Source organism: Anguilla rostrata, chromosome 9, assembly GCF_018555375.3.
Source record: "Anguilla rostrata isolate EN2019 chromosome 9, ASM1855537v3, whole genome shotgun sequence".
NCBI lineage: Eukaryota > Metazoa > Chordata > Actinopteri > Anguilliformes > Anguillidae > Anguilla > Anguilla rostrata.
The window spans coordinates 3,527,501-3,545,595 of NC_057941.1; the positions used below are offsets into that span (position 1 = coordinate 3,527,501).

The following is an 18,095-nucleotide window of genomic DNA, read 5'->3' on the forward strand; positions in this document are numbered from 1 at the left end:
TTCGATTCCCGGGTAGGACACTGCCGTTGTACCCTTGAGCAAGGTACTTAACCGAAATTGCTTCAGTATATATCCAGCTGTATAAATGGATACAATGTAAAATGCAGTGTAAAAGTTGTGTAAGTCGCTCTGGATAAGAGCGTCTGCTAAATGCCTGTAATGTAATGTAATGTAAAAATGTGCTAAAATGTCATAGTCTGAGAGCGATATTAAGTGTGTGGAGGCAGGGACAGGCAGACTCAATGTCTCAAATGCTCCAACGCCCCCGTCCCTTCAGACCAAGAAGAAGTACTACGACACGGAGCTGGAGAGCCTGGAGAAGCAGCAGAAGCAGACCATCGAGAAGATGGAGACGGACCACGCGGTGCACCTGCGGGACGAGACCAAGCGCATCCGCTCCGAGCAGGAGAAGGAGCACAGCCGCTTCCAGGAGCAGCTCAAGAACAAGAAGAAGGAGGTGGGGGAGGGGCTTCAGGGTGTGGGGGCGGGGTTAAAGAGCTGTAGAACTCGGAGGGTTGGGGTTGTTATTAAAGAAGTTTTTGTTTTGCACATTTACAGGTTAAGCGGGAGGTTGAGAAAATGCCGAGAAGCCAGAGAAAGGAAAGCCTGAAACAGCGAATGGGCTCATTTCAGCAGACCAAACAGACGGAGGTGAGCACACGCTGTCTGCTCTCACCTCCCAATTCAGCCGTCCTGCCCCACCCTCCATGAAACCCCCCACCCCCTCCACCTTCCACCTGACCCCCCCCCCCCCCAAAAAAAATCCAGTGCCTGCCTATGAGGTGCTGCCAGTACCGAATGCTGGGGAGGACATCACAGCATGTTTGGACTCACGCTGGTTTTGACTCATTCGTATTTGGTCGTGACTCATCCTCATGGTCTTTTATATTGTATGAGTTCTTTTAATATCCACCGTGAGATGATTGGCGTATAATGAAGTAGATCATTTAAGATATGTACTTCTAAGGCGTTACACTGTAAAAAAAAACTGATGCAGTGGAGTTCTAGAACACTCACACTTAGAATTTTGAAAAAAAAAAACGTTCCAAAGAACCTGCTCTTCAAAGGGTTAATTGTAAAAGAACCGTGTTAAGGGAGTGTTCAGTAGTGTGAGCGTTTCTCCTCCTCCTCCCTGGACTCTCTCCTCAGGAGCAGAAGTTCCTGGCGGCGCAGAAGGAGAAGCTGGACACGCTGCTGAAGAGCATCACGGCGGAGAACAAGCGGGAGATCTCCGAGACCGAGCGCCAGTGCCTGGAGAAGAAGCAGCACCTGATCCGAGGTGCGCCGGCCCTCCGACAGCCGCTCCTTACCCGCCACGGATAGGCCTAGCTAAAGCCCCGCCCCCAGAGAAAGGTCAACGACAAACACTCCCACCCCCCCCCCCAGAGAAAGGTCAACGACAAACACTCCCACCCCCCCCCCCCCACGCACTGAGGTTAACACACACTTGACCCCCCCACCCACCCACAGAGGATAATCAGGAAGCTCTAGGGCCCGAGTGCATCATCATCCGGACCCTGGAGGCTGAAGCTGGCTGAAATAGCGCTGGATCCAGTCCAGCACGGAGGCTAGCGCCAGCTAACAGGAGAACCATCTCGCACTACTGCTGTGCTGTGTGCCGCTGGGCTAGCTTCTGTCCAATCCCGCTCCGCTTCCCGAGTTATCATCCAAACAACGTTGGCGTTTCTTCATTAAACAAGGACACAGTTCCATTGATGCAAAGCACCACACGCACCAATTTCTGCTACTTGTGCACAATAGCTCCCCCATGTGGAGAATCTTCAGCCAGCTGAATGTGAGTCGAGCTAAAGACTTGAAGCAGAGGCATTACAGCATTTACATACACTCTGTTGTGTTAACTTCCCCGTGGGGGTATTTAACTCCCTCCCTCCACACACACACACACACACACACACTCTAGTACACCGCATGCACTGCGTGTCTCTGACTGCTACAGGGATTCCGGAGGGGCCTCCTGGATTCTTCACAGACTCTGATTTATTCTGTTACCGTCCTACTACCCAAATACACACACTCATCAGGTCCTCACAAGTGCTGGTTTGGAGGCTTGTTACCCTGGTGTGTTAGGACCCTAAAGCACACACTCCCCTCTCTCTGGAATGCTAAATTGTCCTGTGCTCAGAAATGTTAGCTCATAGACACACTTTCCTTCGCCCTCTTTCTTTCTCTTTCTCTTTCTCTTTTTACACACACACACACTCTCTCTCTCTCCCTCCCTCCCTCTCTCTCACTGTCCCTCTCTCCTCTCTCCCTTCCCTCGCTCCCTCTCCCCCCCTCAGAAAGGGAAGCTGCTATCTGGGACATGCAGGAGCATAACCTCCATGAGAGGCACCAGCTGTTGAAACAGCAGTTGAAAGATCAGTACTTCCTCCAGAGACACCAGCTGCTGAAGAAGCATGAGAAGGTACCGTGCTGGGAGGGAGAACCTTCCCCTGTTTACTCATCCATTACTGCTGTTTCCAGTGTGGAGTTATTTAAACATTTACATTTTTCATTCGCCGTTCAGAAACCCTATCCACAAGTCTGCTTTTTTTAACATGTTATCAGTGTCTACAGCTATTTGCGGAATTAGCTTGTAAAAGTTTCCTTGCGTGCTTGCGTGTGTGCGGACATATGTTCAAGTTAATGTTACGATTTTAAAGATCTGTTTGGTTTGTATTTAAGATATTAAACTCTTTCTTTCTCTGTCCTTTCTTTCTCCCCTTCTCTTTCTCTCCCCCCTCTCTTTCTGTTTTTGTGTGCATGTGTGTACATATGTGTGCTTGTATGTGTGTGTGTGTGTGCGTGTGTGTGTGTGTGTACATGCATGTTTGCGTGTGTCTGTGTGTATATATGTGTGTATGTATATGCGTGTTTCTGTGTGTGTGTATGTACGTGTGTGTGTGTGTGTGTATGTATGTGTGTGTGTGTGTGTGTGTGTGTGTATGTATGTGTGTGTGTGTGTGTGTGTGTGTATGTGCGTGTGCGTGTGCGTGTGCGTGTGCGTGCCTGTGTGTGTGTGTACACGTGCGTGTGTGTGTGTGTACACGTGCGTGTGTGTGTGTGTGTGTGTGTGTATGTACGTGCATGTGTGTGTGTGTGTGTGTGTGTGTGTGTGTATGTGTGTGTGTATGTACATGCGTGTTTGTGTTTGTGCGCTGCAGGAGCAGGAGCAGATGCAGTGCTATAACCAGCGCATGGTGGAGCAGCTGAAGGCCCGGCAGCAGCAGGAGAAGGGCCGGCTGCCCAAGATCCAGCGCAGCGAGGGCAAGACGCGCATGGTCATGTTCAAGAAGAGCCTGCGCATCAACTCCACTGGCAGCGCCGCCGAGGACCGCGAGAAGATCAAGCAGGTGCGTCCCCGCGCCCGCCAACTGCGCAGACCGGCCGCCGCCCGTCAGCCGCGCCCGCACCCGCCCCTAAACCACGGCCTGCGCCACGCCACCCTGCCAGGGCAGTGCTCTGCATATTTACAGGGATTCCTCAGGCTGTTTTTGTAGGTCTCGTTCAGTTAATGGGGGATCCAGAGTTTCTGGGTGTGTGGAACACAGCTGACCCTGTTTTCCACGGTTTGGTGTAGGGTGGGTTGTGACGTTATTTGACCTGCTGCGTGTGCACCACGTGTAGGTGCCTGTCTCCGGTTCAAACAGAAAAACTGACACCATTGCACTCAACAGCTTAAAAAAAACATTGTGTGATATCAGCGATATCGTAATTAAAAATAAATCGTTTGCACACAAAAAGACCAGAAAAAGTCACTTTCAACTTATTTATTCTCTTAATCAGCTGGGGAACGAGATACACAAACTGTAATGATTGTGTATCTTGTTCCCCTGTTGCTTGAGAGAGTCTTGCCGTGTGCAAATCGTTCCTCTCTGTGTCTGCAGTTCAGTCTGCAGGAGGAGAAGAGGCAGAAGGCCGAGAGGCTGCACCAGCAGCAGAAGCACGAGAACCAGATGAGGGAGATGGTGGGCCAGTGCGAGAGCAACGTCAGGGAGCTGCAGCAGCTGCAGGTACGACCACCGCAGACACCGCCGGTCCACTGTGTGCTGGATGATGATGGATGTCTTGGTCCATTTTCTTCTGGTTGACAATGGATGTCTTGGTCCATGGTTGATAATGGATGTGTTGTTTGATAATAAATGTGTTGGCTGATAATGGATGTGTTGGTTGATGATAGATGTTTTGATTGATAATGGATGTGTTGGTTAACAATGGATGTGTTGATTGATAATGGACGTGTTGGCTGATAATAGATGTGTTGATTGATAATGGACCTGTTGGCTGATAATGGATGTGTCCCTCCTATGTGTGCAGAATGAGAAGTGCCACCTGCTGATAGAGAATGAGACCCAGCGGCTGAAGTCTCTGGACGAGATGCACAACCAGCAGCTGAGAGAGTGGAGGGAGCTGCTCAAGCCCAGGAAAAAGGTCCGGACCACGCCCTGTCTGCCCGTCCCACGAGCCCTCCGCCACCGAACACGCCCTGTCCCCGCACGCTGACCACACAACACCCCGTCCACCACACGCCCCTGCCCCACCCGAAACACGCCCCTGCCCCGCCTGAAACACACCCCCATCCCACCGAAACACGCCCCTGCCCCACCCGAAACACGCCCCTGTCCCACCCGAAACACGCCCCTGCCCACCCAAAACACGCCGTCTGTCCTTACCCCTTCCTGTCTGCATATAAGCACTCCCACCTGAATCCACATTCACCTAATATCCTGTGCAGCACAAGTACCCCTGCTAGCAACTCCCATGTGCGCGCGAGTACTTACTTCTCAAAGATGCCCCTGGATATGACCGAGCTCTCTGTGTGCTCAGGTTCACTGCACTGTGTGCCTCTGCAAACGTGTTCCCCAGTCATGTGACGAGTGCCCTCGCTTCACCCGCAGGCCCTGGAGGACGAGCTGAACCAGAAGAAGAGGGAGCAGGAGCTCTTCTTCAAGATGAGCGAGGAGTCAGAGTGCCAGAGTCCCAGCTCGCCCAACAAGCTCACCAAATTCCTCCCTTACTCCGACTCGTCCACCACGTAACTCCCAGCAGCCCCTGCGGCGCTCCTCAGGACCAATCGTGGTCGAGCCCTCCGAGCCTCCACTAGGCGTGGAATTAACCAATGAAGTCCTGTTTCTTTTTTTTTTTTTTAAATAGTCGTATTTATGTTTTTAAGTAACGTTTATGTATTTTCATTTGATTAACCGATGCCAGGCTTACCTTTGTCTGCCAGATATTGTTTGAAATTCCACCCCCCAAGCCCTTCCCAAGCTAGCAGTATTTCTATATGTCTGCAGTGCTGTTCGGTCCTGGATATTGTATCAGATACATCCCCGCCACCCCCGCGTTTTTTTGTTTTGTTTTATATTTCCTGCTGAACACCCACCACCCCCTCACCCCCCCCCATAATGTGTACAGTTCCTGTTCTAACCCAGCCTGTCATACAAATCTGTGGTGTCAGGTGTATTTGATGGGGGAGTATGGCGGGGGGTGGGGGGGTGGGGGGGGGGAGAGGTTGGTTGGTTGGTTGTTTGGGGGGGTCCAAACAGAGAACGTGTTCTGTTCTTTAAGTGTTGGGTGTCGGACAAACAAAGTGGAATGTGTCCTCAGTGTTCTGTTCCAATTTAAGCATGTAAGTGGTGGGTGGGTAAGGGGGGGTCCCAATGAGTGTGGGGGGCGGGGGGGAGGGGGTCACCAAGGAAACAGCTGCACAATTCAGCGAGTATGACTCATTCCAAAGACACCTTCCCTTTAACACAAGCCTGCTATCGTGCGTTTAGCCTACAAAGCACGTAATTCACAGCTTGTAGCTTTAATTTGCCATTATGTGCCTTTTTCTACCAATACTTTTTTCCCCATCTGGTTTTTATTTGTCTATCGGGCGAATGTCTCGCTGCCAAAAGTGCAATTATGTCTCATTGATTTGTATTTTTTTGCTAAGTGAAGTATGCAGAAGCAAGCTTAAAAAACTGGAGCTGCTAGCCTGGACGATTTACCACCGTTGGCCAAAAGTCACCACGGAATGTTTCACGCAGTTCAGTGCACACGGTAAATAGAAGGACTTTCCATCATCTAAAATTGTTTCGGTGTGAAATATGAACCAAAAAAATTTTTTTTTGAAACTTTTACACAATCACAAAGTTAATGGGGTGGGGGTCACTGTTCACTGTTTACACGTTAGTTTTGGCTACAGCTCCGTTTAGCTTGTTTTGGGGGTGGGGGGGGGGCGGTGGCATAGGGAACAGACTGCTATTTTGACTGTTATATTTTTCATCCCATCTTTAAACAAGTTATTTCTTTTCAGGTTGTATGAAGGACGTGTTTGTTTTCTCAATGCCAGTTTGACCTTGGCAATGAAAAACGTCGTTGTCGTATATCGCTTTGTCGCTAACGTATTCCGTGAAATCTTCTGCCGCTTAATGGCGGCTGCATTACCGTAAATGGCGGCTGCATTACCATAATGGCGGAACCAGCACACTGGAGAGGAACCGACGTAGCTAACGCTGTGTCGCGCTAGAGCCAAAGTATGATACTTTTAGTTTGTCGATAAGCTTGAAGAATATAGTTTCTTTTGAAGAATCTTTAAATGTTATATTATGCCTAAGTATATATTTTATTAAACATCGAGTTTGATTTTTATCGTAACATAAAATGCACTGTTAACTAACCAAAAGTGCAATATGTTTTTTTCTTCCATCAGTTTATTCCACCAAACAAGCCTCACTTTTTCTTTGATGGAGAGAGTACAATTTCTTTTTCTTTTTTTTTTTTAGTGGTCACTTTTATATACTTTTTATTGACCGTTTAATCAGGTACAATCAGATCTGCTTCCTTTCTTTATTCCGTTGATATATTTTGAGTTGTTTTAATGTTCAGTTCCTGTAAACCTTTTGACTGCAAATATTATCGTTCTCTCCCTTTGCCTTCAATAAGTGGAATTTGAAGTGTTTTCAGCGAGGAGCTGAACCCTGAAGAAGAATAGCTTCCAAAAGCCGAAGGAACCACTATTGTACATAAGAGTCTAATAAAAACATTTTCTTATGCAGTCTTCCTTCTTCTTCCCCTCCCCAGAGAGTTATGTCTTATTCACGAGGATAGAACATTCTACAGAAGTGTTTGTGCTGAGTGATGTTTGTCTGAATCCAGACTCGAAACAGCAGGGTCTGCTCCGTTCGTGCTGATCATCTTGGCTTTCTCGTCACAATCTCTTAATTTTCATAGGCAAAGATTAACACACAGAGCCAAGCTATTTGAAATGTTTATTAACTTCATATTAAAAAAAAAAAAACGATGATACAGGAAGGAAGGAATCTGAAGTGTGAAATGTTCTGAGCGTCTTCGAAATAAGTGGGAACAAACGGCGATTACAGTACTGTGATGGTTTATCTGACAAAGAAGGTTGAATGACCAGCACATCATCTTACAGAGCTCGCCATCCAATGGCATTCTGCTCGTGTTCAATAAACCAAGAGAAACTGCTTTTCAGAGAGAGCAAAAGAACTGTGTGAAAGTTAGTAGGAGGGATCATATTACCTTTCCTTGTCGTGGACATTCCCTCATTCCTACCTGCCCAACTGGAGCGTCTTAGAACTTCAAAACGCTGCATCTTCTTCAAACCCATAACCTTCAAACCTTTCATATCCCAGATGTGGTGTTCAATCTAACCGCTAAACTGCATCCAGGACGACCGTGTGCGAAAGGGACGAGACTACAAATTCAGGAAATGGAATGTAAATGGAATGCACATCCCACCATCCCTACATTTTCCTCTCTTCGGTGCCTCAAATTCCCCAAATTATGGAAGTCGTGAAAAAAAATAATGAAACAAGATTTCTGCTGCGTCAGAACTGTCTACTGATTTCTTTGGTCATATATATGTCAAGGAAAGACGGAAAAAAAAAATTAGTTCAATAAAATTCAATAAAAAGTTAGCAGCGGTTACATTGAACAAATCCCTTCAGATTGTCTCATGTACACCGGGTTCATGACTTCTATGACTTAGCATTTCTTTTGTAATAAAAGGTTTCTCTTATGTGTTTTATCACATAAACATACTGTGTTTCTTACCGTTACCCCTGTTTCACAATCTGCACATTAAATTTATAATTCTAATGTAAAATATGATGTAGTATAGGTTTAAATTTGATCATTTTCAGCTTTAAATCAGTGATCCATCATCATAGTGAATGTTAGTAGTGTAGAAGCACTGGAAATGCGTAGTTTGGTTTCCATACTCTTAAAAGCCCCACCCAACCCACCCAAGGAGGGAATTGTTTTTTTTTTTTTTTCCCCAACACCGGTCCTTAACCGTTTGAAGAGTAGGTTTTTTGGAATGCTATTTTTCAAGATTCTAAACCAGTGTTCTGGAACTCCAATGCTCGCGGTTGCCAGTAGTGATTGTGACATCAGCATTAGAATGTTCAGCCAAGAACACTGGGCAGAATATCCTCTTTTTCAGAAAAAGGTGTGGTTTTGGAAAGGCTAGAAAATTGGTTGTCAGCAAACTAGAAAACCAGGAGCAAGTGGGGAAAATTCCAGCATACGCGAGTGAGCGAGCGAACAGGAAGTGACTGGCGCCTTTTTTCTGAATCTGCGGGGGTGCGTTCCACACCCCTCCGACCCCCGTTTCCACAGATCAGGCTTTCCATAAACACCGCTTTCTCTAACTCGAGGACCCACGTCCCAGAAGCCCCGGCAGGAAGCTCAAACGAGCGACGAAAAAAGGAGCGACAGAAGAACAAACAACAAAAATTCCACGTCGCTACACCAAGCTTGAAACCAGTCAAGCGAACATCCAAACATAATTCTCAGAACGTTGTATAGTTCAGAGACCTTTTTGAGATTCGGTGTATGCAACGATTCTGACTTTTTGCATCAGAATGCGCGCACGCGCGCACACGCACACGCACAAATGCGCATACACACACATCTCGAGAGCACAGTTTCACTGCTTCACACATTATTTTTGTGCATGAAATTAAATTTAAGATATACTAAGGACTGAGAGTCTTTCCTGCTGTAGTTGCAATGTGAATACTGAGATGTTGATTTTAAAAGAGCTCTGTGGATGTGGTGCCAGGGTTGTTCGTTGTATGCGTTTTGACAGCATACTTCACATAAAAAAATTATAATAAAAAATAAAATAAAAATAAAAAAAAGCCAGAGGGCATAAGCCTGAACTACTGGCCACGTTGAAAAAAGTGCACATCTGTCATTCTCCAAAATCACTTTCTAACAATAATATGCAGCTTTAAAAAAATTTTTTGGACAAATTAAAAAAAAAATAATAATTCACAAACACAATGATTGAAGTAAAAAATAATGGCAATATTAGCACTTAACAGTACTAGGCCAAAGTTAGTTCTGTGGTTACTTTCTACCCAAACCATTTTCACTGATTTATCCAAGCATTCGGCTGGATTTAGGCCCGTTTTGCCAGTCCAGTTCAAAATACTCTCATTCCTTTGTTCCACTGCATTGTCAGTTACAACCATCCTCGTTACGTTTCAGCTATAGTGAAATATATATACTGACGAAGACAACCTTGCTTGCATATATTTAAGCTTGGAACACCATTGTGATATACTGAGGCACAATATTATGAAGGCATAATACATATTGCTTGTCTACTGCAGCTTCTGTAATACAGTTATAAAATTACATTTATAAACCTGTGTAATATATGGCACACAAGGTGTACATGATATGAATCTAAAAATGGTCTTGTTCCAATGATGCTGCCTATCATCATTCCGACAATCTTTCTTCAGTCCTAATTAACACTGTTTAATAAAAAAAACAGGATCCACTAATAATACCTGCTCGAAGGGCTGTCCCCCTTCGCAACTCAAGCTTGAAATGAATGGAATGTATTAAAAAGGCTACTATCGATGTACCACCTATAAATAAAAAAAAGCTAATTAAATACATAGTAAAAATAAAAAAATGTAAGGTCAGAGGTCGGAGGTCGGTGACTAGGGTTTCTTGGCTAGATAATTGGAAGGGATCCAGCCCTCCCTCATTGGTCCCCCGCTCACGTTCTTGCAGAACCACCAGCCGCTGGTGTTCTTCTCCAGGACCTCGAACACGGTCCCCTCCTTGAACCCGGCGGTCTGCTCGTCGCCGTCGAAGTCGGCCAGCGCCAGGTACAGGTCCTCCCTGCCCGAATCCTTCACCAGGGGCGGGAGCTTCTCCCGGGGGGGCTCCGGCTTGCTGAAGGGTTTCGGCGGCAGGGGCTGTCGAGGTTTGGGGTCGTCCTTGTCCTTGTCCTTGTCCTTGTCCTTGTCCTTGTCCTTGTCCTTGTCCTTGTCCTTGTCCTTGTCTTTGTCTTTGGGAGGGGGCAACACGAAGGCCTTGGGTTTGGGAGGAGGGGGTCTGCCCTGCGGGACCCCCGGTCTGGGCTCCGGCGGAAGGTCCCTCGGGGGGGGTCTGGTTTCCGTGGGGCTGGCGGGTTCCGAGGTCTTTTTGGGAGGGGGCGGCCTCCTGGGGGCGAGGGCGGGCCTCCCCGGCGGCTCTTTGTGGGCGGGGACGGGCGGTTTGGGCAAGTCCAGCCCGTCGTGCCCGTTCTGCTGTTTTGGGGGGCGGGCGGGCTCCTCGGCCCCTTTCCCGTTGTCGAGGGCGTTGTCGGCGGCGGCGGCGGCGGCGTCGGGTTGGCCGGCCTCGCCCCCCGAGCCGATCTCAGTGGGCCGGGGGGGCCGCAGCTTGCTCCTCAGGTGGGTGATGTCCAGCGGCTTGCCTCCGGGCGGGGACTCCGGGCGGGCCGCCGCGGGGGGAGGCGGTTTGGGCCGGAGCACGGGCTTGGGCTTGGCGAACGGCGACGGCACCTCGGGCCTCTCCTCCGGCGGCTCGGGCCGGGCCTTGGCCGGCTTGGCCACGGGCTTCAGGTTGAACTTCTTCACCTCCTTGGCGGAGAGCTTGTGGCCGCACTCCAGGCCCATCTCGTTCTTCAGGAGCAGCGGCTTGCCCTTGTCCTCCCGCCGCGGCTCCGGGGGCTTCTCGGGCTTGAGGGGGGCCGCTTTCGGGGGCACCAGGGGCACGATGACCCCGGCGGGGGCCGGGGGTTTCGGGGGGAGGGCCTTGGACAGGTCCATCCTGGGCTTCTCCACCGCCTCGGCCTCCAGGCTCTTGTTGATGGACTCTCGGCGCGGGGGGAGGGCGGGCTTCTCCTCCGCCGGGGGCAGGGCGGGGGCCGGAGGGAGGGGCCCCGGGCCCCCCGGGCCGCTCTTGGGGCCGCCGGACTTCCAGTCCCTCAGTTTGGGCCGGGCCGCCGAGTCGGAGCTGGCCGACGGCTCGTCCGGAAGCGGCTTGGACCAGCTGTCCTCCGGGACCGAGCCGTTGGAGGCCCCGTCCTCCAGCTTCAGCTGGGCCATTTCGTTGGGGAGGGGCGCCAGGAAGTTGGGGCGCGACGCGTTGCTGGTTTTCTTGTATTTGTCGATGAAGGTGACGGGAGCCCAGCCCTCCTGCTCCTCGATCTGGATGTACCACCACCCGCTGGAGTTCTTCTCTATCACCTGAGGAGCATAGCACGAGGCATCGGAATCAGAAACACCCAATCAGAACTCCCGATTATGAACTGGAAGAAAGCGGATCATGAACCTTGGGGAATAAATATACAACTGCTGAACGTGATAATTGGGGGACCTTCAGATCTTATCATACTCATATACTATACTTAATGCGGTGGCAGTGTAGTATAATGGAAAAGGAGCTGGTCTTGTAACCTAAAGGTCACAGGTTCAATTCCTAGGGCACTGCCGTTGTACCCTTGAGTAAGGTAACCTGCTTAACCTGCACTGCTTCAGTATATATCCAGCTGTATAAGTGGATGCAATGTAAATGCTTTGTAAAAGTTGTGTAAGTTGCTCTGGATAAGAGCATCTGCTAAATGCCTGTAATGTAATATAATGTTATCATTACAGTCCCCATTTGCACTTCTTTCATCCTGAACGTTAGTGCCGGGCTGGCAGCAGGCCTCACCTCCACCTTCACCCCCGCCTGGAAGCTGATGCCGTCGGGGATGGTGGTCTGGAAGTCGGCGATGGTGTAGTACTCCTCCTCCACCTGGGGCGGGACGGGCGGCCTGGGCAGGTTCGCGCCGCGCGGCTGAACGCGAGGGGCAAAATGTTCAGTACAGCAGAGAGTTTAAACATGGAGGGGGCATTTAGGGGGCGACATAGCTCAGGAGGTAAGAGTGGTTTGTCTGGCAGTCGGAGGGTTGCCGGTTCGATCCCCCACCCTGGGCGTGTCGAAGTGTCCCTGAGCAAGACACCTAACCCCTAATTTCTCCCAACGAGCTGACTGGTACCTTGCATGGCAGCCATTGGTGTGTGTGTGTGTGAATGGGTGAATGAGAAGCATCAATTGTAAAGCGCTTTGGATAAAAGCGCTATATAAATGCAGTCCATTTACCATCCATGTGAGACCCATGTTCAGTATAACAGAGAGTTTAAGGGTTATACATGTGGGGAAAATGTTCAGTATAGCAGAAGGTTTAAGGTTTCTATACATGAGAAAAACGTTCAGTAAAGGTTTAAACAGTGTATTACATGGTCTTTTTAAGGGTTTGGTGTTGGTTTGAAAGGAGTTTGAACGTTATGCTGTATTTACTTACAATGGTGAGATCACGGCGTGGTGGGGGTTTTTGTCTCAGCGCAGCTTCTGGAAAAAAACAGAGAAAATTTGTGACACTCCTGCTCGCAGATATTATGCTCCAGGGTATAATACAATAGATCAAATGCATAATAAAATGTTCAGCTCAGAGTGATAGCTACAAGAACAAGAAACTGAACCTGTTTAGTAAACTTTAGTCAAACAAATTTCAAATTAAACTGCATTTAATGCCCTTATGACAATTTCAAGAGCTGTTTTTTTGTGTTAAGTATAGTACTATACTATAGTTGAATAAAACGTGTGGCGCTAGTTGGAGACAGTACTAAGTTGAATAAAACGTACGGAGCTAGTTGGAGACAGTACTAAGTTGAATAAAACGTACGGAGCTAGTTGGAGACGGTACTAAGTTGAATAAAACTTATGGAGCTAGTTGGAGACAGTACTAAGTTGAATAAAACGTATGGAGCTAGTTGGAGACAGTACTAAGTTGAATAAAACGTATGGAGCTAGTTGGAGACAGTACTGAGTTGAATAAAACGTACGGAGCTAGTTGGAGACAGTACTGAGTTGAATAAAATGAATGGCACTAGTTGGAGACAGTACTGAGTTGAATAAAATGAATGGCACTAGTTGGAGACAGTACTGAGTTGAATAAAACGTATGGAACTAGTTGGAGACAGTACTGAGTTGAATAAAACGTATGGAGCTAGTTGGAGACAGTACTAAGTTGAATAAAACGTATGGAGCTAGTTGGAGACAGTACTAAGCTGAATAAAACGTATGGCGCTAGTTGGAGACAGTACTAAGTTGAATAAAACGTATGGAGCTAGTTGGAGACAGTACTAAGTTGAATACAATGTATTGAGCCTAGTTGGAGATGGTACTAAGTTGAATAAAACGTATGGAGCTAGTTGGAGACAGTACTAAGTTGAAGAAAACGTAGGCTTTTTTCCCCTGAGGAACAATAAAGTATTGCATTGTATTGTATTGAGCTAGTCGGTGATGGTAAGTTCAATAAAATGTATGGCGCTATTTTGGGCTCCACCGCGCCCGGTGTAATCTGCTCGGCGCGCGTTTTCTCCCGGACGGGACTCACTGCGCTTGCTGTCGGTGATGGGTGTGAAGCGCAGGTCCCTCGGGCCGTCCCGCGCGCCCTGCTTGGAGACGCCGTCCAGGTCGTTGGTGCTGGAGTGCGCCGCGGCGCCGGCGGCCAGCTTCTGGGTCAGGATGTCGGTCTTCTTCAGGTAGGACGCCGGGGCCCAGCCCTCCAGCCCCTGGTGCCTGCGGGGAAACGGAGCTCGGATGTGATACGTCGCCCCCTGCTGGACGGCGGTGGGAAACGCGTCTCTGACAGGTCTTTACCGAGCGGCCAAAACCAGGCTGCGTTTTTTTCCCCACAACAAAATGTAGTCGCAATAGGTGTTTTTATTCGTCTAATGTCTCCCCATGCACACACTGAAGTTTGTGTCATTTGGACAATATTTGAATATTTTGTGGATGAATCAGGGACAGTTTCTGCTGAGTCACCATCTCACGCACTCAGTGGATGACCTGGACTCGGCCGGACTCCATATAAGGGTCCCCATTTTCCCTTCTGCGCAGTTTCTGGCTCCCATTTGTACAACATGGCAGCACCCAAAAGCTGCACTTTCAACATGCTTTTGACCAAGCCCATGGAGAGTCAATGGGTGACGTCACAGTCCATTTTTTTCTATAGTCCATGGTCTTTACCTGATCTTCCACCAGCCCTCCAGGTTCTTCTGGATCACCTCCACGGTCACGCCCTTCACCAGATTAATCTCGTCTTTATCTCGAGCCGTGTAGGGGTAGATCACCGTGTACTTCTCCTCTGGACACATCACAGGAAAAAACAACACGTGTTCATACTGTTTTAAGATTAATATGCTGTACTGTAAATACATTAGCATACACAGGAGCAAAGGTGCAGGTATGCAATTAATCATATAAATCATGATGCAAAATAGTACAAAAAAATAAAAATAAAATGATATTTTCACAACAGAATGTGGAGTCACACTAGTATGACATGCTAAACCACCACATCTTCATTCCGGGTCCTGGCAGTCTGCTGGTCTTTGTTGTTACTCTGTACTCCATTGATCAGTTAAAGCAGTTGATTACACAGTTACCTCACCTGGTTTCTTGGGTCTGAACTGATTGCTGACATTAAGGTGAAAACAACAACCGGCAGACACTACGGCCCACCAATATCAGGAATGAAGATGACACTGCGATGCAAACTTTTTACCAAACGCTTAATTCTGATTGGCTAAGATTACACCCAATGACCCTCCTTCTCGTGAGGATGACCGAGGCATGACAAGCAGGTGTAAAAGACCAGGTCTGTAATATTAACATCCTTTATGACAGCCCAGGACAACTTCACAGCGGCCTCTAAAAATCACACACAGCCGACCAAGGCAGTTTACACCTGCACTCAAACTGCCCTGTCAGTTATGCTGGGGGGCGTGGCCTCTCCACGGCTACAAGATGGGGGCGGAGTCAGACAATAGTGACAACCAGACTGCAGTGCACAGTGACCTACTTTTAAATTATTCAGCTACATATCCCCGAAGTGTATTAATGTGGTCGGGTAGTCACCCAGTGCTGAGGGGGTGGTGTGGATTTGGCAGTTGTGACTGTAATTCTCCACTAAGAGAACATGGCCTCACAATTCGGGGAGTGGGCAGAACTGTGTGTGGAGTGAGAAAATCTGGAACACTCATGCAACCAATCAGCACGCAAACGAACACCTTCAGCAACACAGACAACGTTCGTTATTAGAGCCTTTCACATAACAAATGCAGGTCTTTGAAACTACAAGAGCTTAAAACTACACCAAGCCTAATGGATTATAGACACCCCATAGGACTCCATACCTGTTTGTGGTCAGTGTCATACACAATTCAGCCACTCATTCACGCACACTTTGAGTAAGTAATCAAGGCATGACAGTTCCAAAGGAAATGGGAACGCAAATCAAACGCACATCCATGAGGGATTAGTGGGAGGAGCTCAACGTCATGCCTGCAAGCAAGCGTTAGTTTGGGGAAATTAAGTCATAAAAAAACCCAAAAAACTTTTTAAAAAACCAAAAAAAAAAAAACGGGGGGATGTGTTTGGTCCGTGCCACACGCATGCCCGTCATGCTCCACACGCCATGCCTCGGTCCCGCATGCCAGACGGGACACGCCACACGTGACAGGCCACACGCCACGCGCGAAGACGAGGAAAAGGGGCGTGTCCTCCACCTTGCCCAAAGCCTGGGCCGAGCAGGTCCCCTAACGTTCGCCGTCGGCCCACGTGCCTCGGCAGCGACCGGTACCTCCGCGACGCTGAGGGCGCGCAGCGGGCGGCAGGAAGTGAGCAAACAGGAAGTCAGAGCGGTGAACTTTATAATTCCCCTTTTCTTTACACCACTGACAGGAAACAGTGATTAAGAACAGCGTGAAGAAATGGAAAACGAATTAGTCATTTCCACATAAACCATCTGCATGCTTTCCCCAAATGTGTCTGTCCTCTACGAAGAATGCTTATGGCGTCTTCTGCTGCCTACAGATCCCTTTACTTATCTTCTCGATTAAATGAGAGCACACACATTCAGCTCATTTCAGTTAAAAAAAAAAACAGCAGAGAGCCAGACGTCTGCTCGGTTCCTCCCGAGCGAATTTCCAGCCAACACAAAACGTTCTCACAATCTTATTTGAATGTTTTTTGCCAATGGATTAACATTGCTGCTACACTGCGTGGTGAGAATGCTTTGTGTCAGCTGGAAGTTCGCTCGGGATGCACAGCGTCCGACTCCCTGTTGTTCTGTGCTAGCGGGGCTAACGTGAGGATGAGGAGGGGAGGGGGCGGGGCATACGGCGGAGGCGGGGCTACCTTCCTCGGCCGGCAGGGAGAAGTCGTCGGGGTCGTCCTGGGCCTCCAGGCAGGTGGCGGGGACCCATCCCTGGGCGTCGTCCGAGCTGACGAACCACCAGCCTGCGGAGCGAACGCAACGCTGCTCTTACGACCAGGTCATGAGTTCAAAGGTCATACAAAAGCCAGGTCACAACAGAGGCCTGCACTAGCCTGTGGAGCAGACCGGACGCAAGGCTGCTCTTACGACCAGGTCATGAGTTCAGAGGTGTTATAAAAGCCAGGTCACAGTAGAGGCCTGCACTAGCCTGTGGAGCAGACCAGACGCAACGCTGCTCTTACGACCAGGTCATGAGTTCAAAGGTCATACAAAAGCCAGGTCACAATAGAGGCCTGCACTAGCCTGTGGAGCAGACCGGACGCAACGCCGCTCTTACGACCAGGTCATAAGTTCAAAGGTCATACAAAAGCCAGGTCACAATAGAGGCCTGCACTAGCCTGTGGAGCAGACCAGACGCAAGGCTGCTCTTACGACCAGGTCATGAGTTCAAAGGTCATACAAAAGCCAGGTCACAGTAGAGGCCTGCACTAGCCTGTGGAGCAGACCGGACGCAAGGCTGCTCTTACGACCAGGTCATGAGTTCAGAGGTGTTATAAAAGCCAGGTCACAGTAGAGGCCTGCACTAGCCTGTGGGGGAGACCAGGCAACGCTGCTCTTACGACCCCAGGTAGAGTGTCAGGTCTACAAGCCAGGTCACAAGAGGGCCGCACTAGCCTGGTGGACAGCCGGACGCAACGCGCTGCTCTTACGACCAGGTCATAAGTTCAAAGGTCATACAAAAGCAGGTCACAATAGAGGCCTGCACTAGCCTGTGGAGCAGACAGCAAGGCTGCTCTTACGACCAGGTCATGAGTTCAAAGGTCATACAAAAGCCAGGTCACAGTAGAGGCCTGCACTAGCCTGTGGAGCAGACCGGACGCAAGGCTGCTCTTACAACCAGGTCATAAGTTCAAAGGTCATTAAAAAGCCAGGTCACAGTAGAGGCCTGCACTAGCCTGTGGAGCAGACCGGACGCAAGGCTGCTCTTACGACCAGGTCATAAGTTCAAAGGTCATACAAAAGCCAGGTCACAGTAGAGGCCCACAGCAAGCTGGCCAAGCCCACGTCCGTACCTGACTCGTTCTTCTCGATGACCTCCACCACCTGGCCCACGTGCAGGCTGACCTCGGAGCTCTCCTGCTTCTCATAGCTGGTGACGGCCACGTACTGGTCCAGCAGCAACGGGTCGGACGAGCTGGACTCTCCTACTGGGGGAGGGACAGAGCGGAGGGCATCAAGCCAGCCCTGCTGTCACTGGGGGGGGGGGGGGGATGGTGGGGGTCGGGGGTCAGGGTGAAGGGGGAGGGAGTGGTAGGGGCGATTTGTGGGGTAGGGGGGTGTAGTGGGGGAAGGTTGAGAAGTGGGTGATAGTGGGGGGGGAGGGGAGGTGGGGGAAAGGGAGCAATGGTGGTGGGGGGGGAGTGGTGATGGTGGATGGTGGTGGGGGTTGTGGTTAAAGCAGATGTGATTGGACAGATTTAAGGAGGAAATTGCATTGAGAGAGGGA

The 18,095-nt window shown here is 49.3% G+C and overlaps 2 protein-coding genes across 4 annotated transcripts in view; one reads left to right on the top strand and one right to left on the bottom strand.

The window, feature by feature from the left end:
• The window catches only part of stk10 (serine/threonine kinase 10), a 46,078-nt gene extending 39,036 nt beyond the window's left edge, over nucleotides 1–7,042 (top strand). Inside the window, exons 12-19 of the mRNA XM_064349848.1 lie at nucleotides 278–457; nucleotides 559–651; nucleotides 1,150–1,279; nucleotides 2,301–2,425; nucleotides 3,165–3,353; nucleotides 3,888–4,013; nucleotides 4,318–4,431; nucleotides 4,899–7,042. Of these exons, the coding sequence (XP_064205918.1) occupies nucleotides 278–457; nucleotides 559–651; nucleotides 1,150–1,279; nucleotides 2,301–2,425; nucleotides 3,165–3,353; nucleotides 3,888–4,013; nucleotides 4,318–4,431; nucleotides 4,899–5,039 (1,098 nt within the window). The 3' untranslated portion in view covers nucleotides 5,040–7,042. The remainder of the gene's footprint in view (nucleotides 1–277; nucleotides 458–558; nucleotides 652–1,149; nucleotides 1,280–2,300; nucleotides 2,426–3,164; nucleotides 3,354–3,887; nucleotides 4,014–4,317; nucleotides 4,432–4,898) is intronic.
• A 2,261-nt stretch (nucleotides 7,043–9,303) lies between these two features.
• The window catches only part of sh3pxd2b (SH3 and PX domains 2B), a 49,291-nt gene continuing 40,499 nt past the window's right edge, over nucleotides 9,304–18,095 (bottom strand). For 2 of the 3 annotated variants that reach the window (XM_064349849.1, XM_064349850.1), the window contains 7 exons: nucleotides 17,662–17,796; nucleotides 16,510–16,611; nucleotides 14,338–14,455; nucleotides 13,703–13,887; nucleotides 12,608–12,654; nucleotides 11,974–12,099; nucleotides 9,304–11,507 (listed from right to left, as the gene is read on the bottom strand). In XM_064349849.1, coding sequence (XP_064205919.1) covers nucleotides 9,972–11,507; nucleotides 11,974–12,099; nucleotides 12,608–12,654; nucleotides 13,703–13,887; nucleotides 14,338–14,455; nucleotides 16,510–16,611; nucleotides 17,662–17,796 — 2,249 coding nt within the window. In that variant the 3' untranslated portion in view covers nucleotides 9,304–9,971. The remainder of the gene's footprint in view (nucleotides 11,508–11,973; nucleotides 12,100–12,607; nucleotides 12,655–13,702; nucleotides 13,888–14,337; nucleotides 14,456–16,509; nucleotides 16,612–17,661; nucleotides 17,797–18,095) is intronic. The other variant, XM_064349851.1, reaches the window with a different exon arrangement.